The 8752-nt window shown below is 45.5% G+C and overlaps 2 protein-coding genes across 2 annotated transcripts; one reads left to right on the top strand and one right to left on the bottom strand.

The window, feature by feature from the left end:
* Positions 1–386: 386 nt before the first annotated feature.
* LOC123447186 (basic proline-rich protein-like) lies at positions 387–4090 on the top strand. The gene is made up of 3 exons (XM_045123768.1): positions 387–1131; positions 1757–1809; positions 3518–4090. Exons 1-3 carry the CDS (start codon positions 702–704, stop codon positions 3755–3757), a joined length of 723 nt encoding a protein of 240 aa, XP_044979703.1. The 5' UTR covers positions 387–701; the 3' UTR covers positions 3758–4090.
* Positions 4091–4606: 516 nt separating this feature from the next.
* Positions 4607–8378, bottom strand: LOC123447185 (polygalacturonate 4-alpha-galacturonosyltransferase-like). The gene is made up of 8 exons (XM_045123767.1): positions 8156–8378; positions 7469–7500; positions 7316–7376; positions 7186–7229; positions 6633–6964; positions 6192–6549; positions 5505–6092; positions 4607–5157 (listed from the first exon to the last, which is right to left on the bottom strand). Exons 1-8 carry the CDS (start codon positions 8238–8240, stop codon positions 4882–4884), a joined length of 1776 nt encoding a protein of 591 aa, XP_044979702.1. The 5' UTR covers positions 8241–8378; the 3' UTR covers positions 4607–4881.
* Between the last annotated feature and the right edge of the window lie 374 nt (positions 8379–8752).

Below are 8752 nucleotides of genomic sequence, written 5' to 3'. Positions count from 1 at the left end.
ATAATAAATAAAATAGTATACTCTTCTAACCAACTATTGTACTCCCTCCGTTCCTAAATATAAGTCTTTTTAAAGGTACCACTAGTGGACTACATACGGATGTATATAGACATAGTTTAGAATGTAGATTCACTCATTTTGCTTCGTATGTAGACACCTAGTGAAATCTCTTAAAAGACTTATATTTAGGAACGAAGAGAGTACATGTTAGCTATAAGATGGACTATAGATGAGATGGCATAAGCTTACAGCCGACAGCCGGCTCTACTATTGTACTTGCTCTTAAAGATGCTTAGAGAAAAGCTCGCGGGTCTAAAAAAAATCCGTTGAAACGGGGACAAAAGTATAGATAGCCGCGACAAGACACCACTTGCAAAGGTTAACACACTCGCCCGTCTGCTCTGACCGTTCTCACCTCGGATAAAAAAAGCGACGCCATTATTGAGTGGGCCGGAATCGTGTGGAGGAGGTGCCTCGCCGGCTCGCGGCGGTCTCCGTCCGTCCGTCGTCGCTCTCCGTCCCCATGGCCACGGCCATGCCTATGCCCCCCCACGCGCGCGCTTTCACTCTCACTCTCGCCTCCCCGCTGCGTCTCACTCCCGCTCCTCGCGTCGGTCGCCAAAGCCAAGAAAGCTACCGCTCCTCGGCCTCCGCTCATCCTTCTCCCCGGCGTCCCTTTTGACGCCGACGCGACTGCCGCCATGTCGGAGCACCCCCCTCCCCGGCCCTCCGTCTACCAGCAGCAGCAGCATGCCGCGCCGCAGGGCGACACCGACCCGCTGGCCTCCGCCTGGATCCGCCGCCTGCACCTGGCACCGAGCCCGCCGCCGCCGCGCGCCGGCCCCGCTCCCCCTCCGCCGCAGGCCCACGACGACGTCTCCGCCCGCAGCGCCGGGTTCGGCCCTTTCCGTTGGAGCCCGCGCCCGCCGGGCGGCGCCCCCTCCCCCGCCCCGTGCGGCGCTGGGGGCGCCCCGCCGACGATGTCGCCGTTCTTCCGCTCCCCGCCTCAGCCGCCCCCGGCGCTCGCGGAGTTCCCGCCCGTCGGACCCACGATCGGGAACCCGGCGCCGCCGTCGCCTACGGTTCTTGGTGTCAACGCTCAGGCGCCCTGGCTACCGACGGCAGCCGCAGGTATCCAACATGCTACTCCGGATTTCCGCTGCGGGTCAACGTCACAAATTGCCACGGTTTTGCTTTGAACCGTTTAAGCTCAAAAAAATTAAGAGTTCAGAGTTCCTACCTGTACACCATTTTTGCAACAGAATGCTGTAACATTTTGAAACAACTCAAAAAAATTACAACAGAATGCTGGCCAAACATGAAGTTTTCTGGAACATTTTGCTGTTGCTTTTGGTAAAACTAGCTACCAACTTCAAACATGTAGGCTTGCAAAAACATCTTAGGCCTAATAGATCCATGGGATAGTTACATGCATCCAATATGGTGTGACTATTGTGTGTGTTACATGCATCCAATTCTTCTTTTTTCTTTTAGTAGTAATAGTTCCATGGGGGGAAAGAGATCCCAAGGATCCTGTGATGAAACTACTATTTCAGGATTTAGATAGATAAGATATAGACAGTAGACACCATGTACAAAGATATTTTAGGTGCAACAGTTTCAAAGAAAGACACACTTGGATTTATTGCATGTGCTCCACTGACCACCATTATCCATTTTGGGATCGCCACACATACCGTTGGTTTTCCCCATGGGTCTTAATTGAACTGTGATGATGAAATTTCTCTTTGTGTAGGTTCAGCTTATCCTAACCATGATGTGGACATGATTCCCATAAGAACTCCTCATGTAAGATTTCTTAGATACATTTCCTTCATTACGCGGGAACATGCATATTTATGGGTAACAGGGGTTGGTTGCTCTGCTGCTTTTGCAGGCAGTCTTGCAACAATATTTTTTTGGGAAGTTGCAACAATATTTTTTTGGGAAGTTGCAACAATAAATAATTATTGCTACTAGGGGAAATTTATATGTTATTATATTTATGGGTAATGTGGTTTGGTTGTTCTGCTGGTTTTAGAGAGATTCTCATAACTGTGGATTATAATTCCTAATAGGGAAGTTAATATGTGAACTCCTGCTGCTGTATGAGGTACTGAATCAAATGATTCCACAGTTTGGGGGTTAGAATCGTACTTTGGTCAGAGTTCAGGGTTGAAAATTTTGACATTCTCTATTTTGGAACTGAATACCTACAAAATAAGTTTAAAAAATAAATGACCTTGTGGGATACATTTAAGCCAATGTCCTGAAATTCATTGATGTACCAGTACCACACAATGAAAGTAAGCTTTCTGTATGAGAACCACCTTCCATTGGGTGGTGGAGTTGCGGGGTAGACTCCACGCACCAGCCAGGTTAAGAAACGTTAAAAAATCCTGGTGATCACATGTGCACAGTACGGGTGCACTTCAGAGTGAATTTATTGAGGTTTCTGGATTCATCTCTAGTCTATGTCATTTGTTGGCATGTGTGAAGAGGCCACACTCGTGTTGCTGTGCGCGTGTAGAAATCATGAGTGGTTTGAAGATAAGTGCAGTTATAGTTAGTATATGCATCAAACTCATTCCAGAGACCAGGTTAAAGCTGGAGTATTCTATAACTTATATGACCGTGATTCCTGAGATAGGAAGGGATGAAGAGTCGCACGTGGTCTTGGTTGAGTGACGTAAATGAATAACAGTGTGATGATGTTGAATGGTTCATATGGTAGATGAGAATCTCAGTATAGAGTATACAGATAAAATAATAATTCCGTACTTCCAGCTTTGGCATGTACCAAAAGATATTTTGGTTCTGAATTTTGTAACAATTCTTTTATCAGGGAAACAATTCTAGTAAAGGTGAATTACCTAGCTTATCGGTCCCTAGCCCCTCCCAATTCTTAATCACAATCACAATCTTGCATATTCCTAACTACTCCCTCCGTTCCTAAATATAAGTCTTTTTAGAGATTCCACTATGTATATAGGCATACTTTGGAGTGTAGATTCACTCATTTTGCTCCGTATGTAGTCCGTAGTGGAATCTCTAAAAAGACTTATATTTAGGAACGGATGGAGTAGTGCTCAATTGATAAGCTGTATCTTTGAGAGGCTTTTCTTGTAATGGTACACAAATTTTTGCTAGCAACACTACGGGAATTTTCCACTTTGTTGATGGTTCATATATTAGATGACGAATCATCCTTGTTGGCTGCATTACTGTTAATTATTGTTCCTTGCTGGAGGAATGACAAGATCTGCTAACTGCTGATGATCGTATAGAAATTTCAAAATGTGGTTACCAACTCTGCTCTGCTCTTTGATCACATTGTTCCATAATTAATTACATAGGAAGTAGGAGGGGATTTATCATAAAACAAGAACTGTGGATTCCAGCAACTGTACTGTGAGTAGCTAGCTGATACTAAGAAACTGTAACCCAGGACTGAATTCACTGTCTTGATATGGTATGGATATCTGTTACTAAGAAACTGACACTCCATTTCTTGCAGGATCCATATGTTAGACAACACAGCATGATCCCACAAAATTTTGCAAGGCGCTCCCCTAGTTCCAGCAGCGAACACGAGGAGCCTTTCTCCTATTGGAACATGGGGAGGTTCCAGAGGAGCACCACAACTTCGTCGATCTCGCAGGTTGCTGTTGAGCCTGGCAATTTTGTGAAGAAGAGGAATGCAGACTCCAACAGCTTGCTCCCTCTCAAGTTCAGAAAGATGAGTGAGGCTGGATAAAACCGCACCTTGGCGCCACGGGTTCTCGGTGCTCATGGAGAAGCACTTGCTACGCACACATAATGGCTCAAGCAGATGCCACCATTTGGTGGCAATCATGTAAAGTAAAGTAAGTTTGCTCCAAAAACGTCGCATCCTTTGAGACACCGATACGTTTGGTGTCGGATCTCAGCGGTGCTTACCGCTGGCATGCATGCATGTTTCAAATTTGATGATGCAGACATCCTTCTCGTGTGTGATGCGCTTTTGCGCTGCTCATATACCTCAAAATAATGTCTCGCATACTGATGAAAGAAATGAATAAATTTGCCATGAGAAGGCTTTATGTGTTCTTTTTGTTGCCTTCACTGTATTTTACTGTTGAACTGGTATGCTTGCAAGTTACAATCGTTTACCTAACTTTTACTTGTTAGCATAGTATGTTAGTTTGAACTAAAGTTCCATGAATACGGGGTGTAAGGGATACGACGGCATTCATTGATCTGCCTGTCGTTGCTGTGCTGTGGAATGTGTACTAATTCCAGCAAGATTTCATGGCTAAAAATCTCACAGTATATACTCTCAATTTCATCAACAGTTTTTTGGAAAACTACAGCTTATAAGCGGGCGGCATATTGTGGAGGGAGGGGGCGGCTTTTTGGTGCTCAGTGGCATCTACACCCGCTATGAACAGTAAAATATGAAGAAAAAAATAGCAATTTTTTTTAAAGGATTTTGATTTTTTTTATATCCTGTTTGCTTGGGTGCGCTAGGAGGGTGCAAAATTGCATGACCGAATGACAATGAAGGAGCTCTAGACACAATGTGTCAGTGACAACATAGGTCGGATGGCATCATTACCACCACATATTCAGAAACATTGCATCTATAAGTTGTTCACATGTGTCACCGAGTTCACCATTCTTTTCAAGATAATAACATTAACATGTGCCACACTGGACTAGTCGAGGCAGCACAACAAATCGGGCGAGGAAGCTACATACAGCAGAAAAGATACCAACCAAACAAATCTAATAACACGAACGAAGAACATGCGCTATAACTGTACTACCAACAGGGAACACTTTCTTTCGTAGTCCCGTCGAAGCGACTCAACCAAGAAATGCTTCTCTTCTAGCTACCGCCTATTGACTGATCTTGCAGCCCCGGACATAGGAATGCTCATAGTTAATGTACTTTGTCCAGTAAGGCCGGTACTTCGTCATCGCAATCTCCAGCCATGGCTTCATGTTTCCGTTGTAGTGGATGACGGCGGCGGTGTCGATCTCCGCGTGCTCGACAGTTGGGTTGTACCCTAATCCAAGCACATGCCATGATTTGTCCAGGGGGTGCGTCAGCTTGTAGAAAGTCATGAGACCTGGCGGGAGTGTCCCCAGTTTCCACAGCAGCCTGTTTTCATTCTGTAAAAAGATCAAGGGAAAATTAGTGTGAAGACTTGGATTTGGCAAGATGTATTCATGCTTTGACCTGGTTTCAGAAACCCAAAAGGATGGTGGCACACATCCTACATTTGCTACCAATGAATTATTACGAGATACTGCGGAGACTGAATAAATGGAGACTTCTACAAATGAAGCTGATAAAGAGTAACTACAGGTTCATATACAGTCATGTTCAGAAATATTTACTGTAATTACTCCATGTATATAAGAGGCCATATGCATGATGGTGAAGAAAACACTTAACGGACAGAAAAGTGAGCACGGTAAAATTAATTTATACATCATTTGAGTTATTTCCAACTCACCATGTTCTGCCACTTATGGTAGATCCCAGTAATGTCCTTCTTCTTCCATTCTTCCAGATCAAACATATTCATTCCATAAGCCCAACCACATGCATTAGGATCAAAATTCTGTGAAATATTTGGGTTTGAAAAATTGAGGTACTTGTCAAATCGGTGGAAACTCTCCCCACATGTTTCTACAGCACCGTTTACATTCCCATTAAGATCAACCTCCCATAGTCCAGTCAAATCCTTTTGGACCACAATGTCATCATCGAGGAAAAGGATTTTATTCAACTTAGGATAGACTTGTGGGAGGTAAAATCTTAAGTGATTGAGCATGGACAGATATTTTGGGTTTCGGTATTTCAGATTAGAGGAACCGGCGGAGAGAGTTTTTTGACGATCCGCCTTAAAGTAGTACTCTTTCATGGCCGCAGACTCGAGCTGCTTCAAAACAGGGCAGTACGAAGAGTTTAACCATTTGAAGTCATCCACATTTTCAACATGGATTGTGGCATCCCCAGGAGGATTCAACAAGAACCACATGTTCATTGCCCCAAAGTTCAGTTTGTCAGTAACAAGATGGAAGACATGTTTCTCAGGCTCCTGCAGTTAGAAGAAAAATATCAGGAGTTGGTACTGAATTGGATAATACATCATGACCAAGAAACTGAATTTTAAAATCAAAGTCCAGACTGCACTAACCTTTGCGTTCACGATGGTTGAATTGACCACAACTGATGCTGCCAGAACATTGTCCGAAAAAAGAGCATAGTGATAAAGATCAGGATCTTCCAAATTCTCACTATTAGGGAACTTTCTTTTCTCTGGAGAGAGAAGGTAATAGTCTATTGTTAAGCGCATGGACAAGCAATGTATGCTATTTGGGATTGTCTTAGCTGCCAACTGACTGAGGAAGGTGCTCTGCTTCTTTAAGCTCCGAACCTGCTCATCAGCTGACTGAAGCATTGATCTTAAACGATGGGTAATTTCCTTGCAATCGTACAATTGATCCCTTGCTTTTGATAAAACTTGACCCATCGCTTTTGCTCTTTCAGAAGCACTTCAAATCATCAAATCAAAGAAAAAAGAAATGAGCAGTGCAGGAAAATTTGGCTAAAAGTACAGTTTGAGACTAAAATGTACCTCTTAGGAAGTTCAGCATCAGCAGTAGCTTCCCCAAGGGAGCGCTGGCTTTCCTTGATCCTGGCAAGTAGCTCCCGATAAAGATCGAGCTTGTCCCTGGATTTAGCAAGCACGGAGTATATTCTGGCCATGATCATTTGGTCCCGCATCAGACGAACATTTGCATCCGCCTTCTCGTTTTCATTTTCACGTCTCCATAAACTATATTTTCCCAGCACAGCAGAATCAACTGCCTTTGAACGCTCAATACCTGCATTCTCAAGTTTAACTAGGGCTTCATCATCCTGCTGCACCGTTTCCATCTTTATCACACCGGTCCTCTCCCCCAATTTCTATACATGGAAATATAAAAAAATGAACAGAGGGAACAGATATAATATTTCATTTCAAAATGAGATGGCGTGCAAAGAAAGAAGCTGCATAAAAGAAAGGATGATTAACCACATCGGAAAATCATAAAATAAGCACAGCAACAATTATCCTACTTAAATTGCAAGGGTGTTTGTTCATCTAAAAGATTGCAAGGGTTTGGCAATGAAGAGAGAAATGTTACCCTGCGAGTTACATAGCGTGGCCTGCTTAGAAGCTCTAGGCTATCTGCATTAACAAATAAACCCCTTTATTAAATGTGAAGCTCAGAGAAGACACAATAATATGCAACACAATTTTTCATCACCACTAACCCTCTCGATTCAGGGAGAAATTCTGCGGTTTAAACTTGGGTTGCCTGCTCCAGTCCGGTACCTACCATCACAGGAACAGATCAGCATAAGCACACATACTTCCGTAACACCAAGGAGAAAAAAAGTGACGAGGCAGGATAACATTGTGCGAACCAGCTTGCCAGAGTAAATTGGGTCCACTCGAGCTGCACAAAGCAGAAGCACTCACATCAGAATGAGCCAACGACATAGGTTCCAGAGCAAACAGAAGAGTAGATTGCAATGTGGGTCAGTAAAGTTGCTCAAGTATACCAAGTAGCTAGGCCACCGTTATCCTAATTCGCGCATCTGAGTGCCGAACCGAATCAGGCGCCTCAGTCACCGCATATCAGTGTATCGATCACTAGCATGCCACATCAACTCCACAGTATACTTCACACTCAAATCTAAAAACGCACTGGATGTATCAAAATTCCCTACCAAGATCGTACTTACTCCTAAAGAACAAAAGGGCGAAACGTCCTGAATCTGATCAACACCGCAGCTGGCCACCACGCCTACAGTTGTGGGTTCTATGTTCTAACCCCAATTACCCTAGACTGACAATTTGACAGTTCAAGAGCAGCCGCGGCACTGGCACTGGCAGCACGACTACACCCGCGACCGCGGATCTTAATCTGATCGGAGTTACTACCCTAGATTGGCAGTTCACGAGCAGTTGCCACTGACAGCACGAGAGCCGCCCGGCTTGCAGCAACGTCGGGCCACCGCCCTTAGCACCGGCGACCGCGGATCTCTAAATCTAATCTGATCTACACGGGCGACTTCCGGGAGAGGAGAGGGGGGGAGAGAGCTCCTCACCTCCGGCGGCGGCGGCGAGGTGGAGGTGGAGGTGGAGGAGGAGGAGGAGGAGGCAGAGCGCCGCCAGGGAGACCGCGCGCGGCATTTCCCCGGCCGGATCCGCGAGAGCAGTCGCCGCCCGGAAGATCGATCGCTGCCCTCGCCGGTGCTAATGGCGGTGGATCATATCATATCCCGGACGGGGAAAAGGGGTCGGCGTTCTTTCGTGCGATGCGGTGGAGCGCAGCAGGCAGGCAGGACGGGGCCACGGGGGCGGAGCGGAACAAGGCCGCCGTGTGCGCGGGCCCAAAGCGAAAGGGCCCGACGGTGGCGGGCTTTGTTTCCCTTTTTGAGAAAAAGGCAGAAATGAGATGGATTTGTATTTAGTTAATTAATCTTATAAGTCGTAGCAGGTCTTTATTGTGCTTAGGTTTTGGTTTTCTAGTGGCATCTGCAATGTTGTGTGGTGGCAAGGCTGACCTGTGGAGAAGGCGTCAGAGCGGAGGGCATATTCATCTTCTTCAGCGCGGCCTCACATAGGGCCTTGCCTGCTGCCGCCGTCTTCCTCATCTACTTCCTTCTGGCCGGAGCAATCGGAGGGCATCTGATCATGTTTGT

The sequence above is a fragment of the Hordeum vulgare genome, chromosome 4H (assembly GCF_904849725.1).
Source record: "Hordeum vulgare subsp. vulgare chromosome 4H, MorexV3_pseudomolecules_assembly, whole genome shotgun sequence".
Lineage (NCBI taxonomy): Eukaryota > Viridiplantae > Streptophyta > Magnoliopsida > Poales > Poaceae > Hordeum > Hordeum vulgare.
Note: the sequence above shows the minus strand (reverse complement) of the source record. Positions and strands in the feature narration are given on the sequence as shown.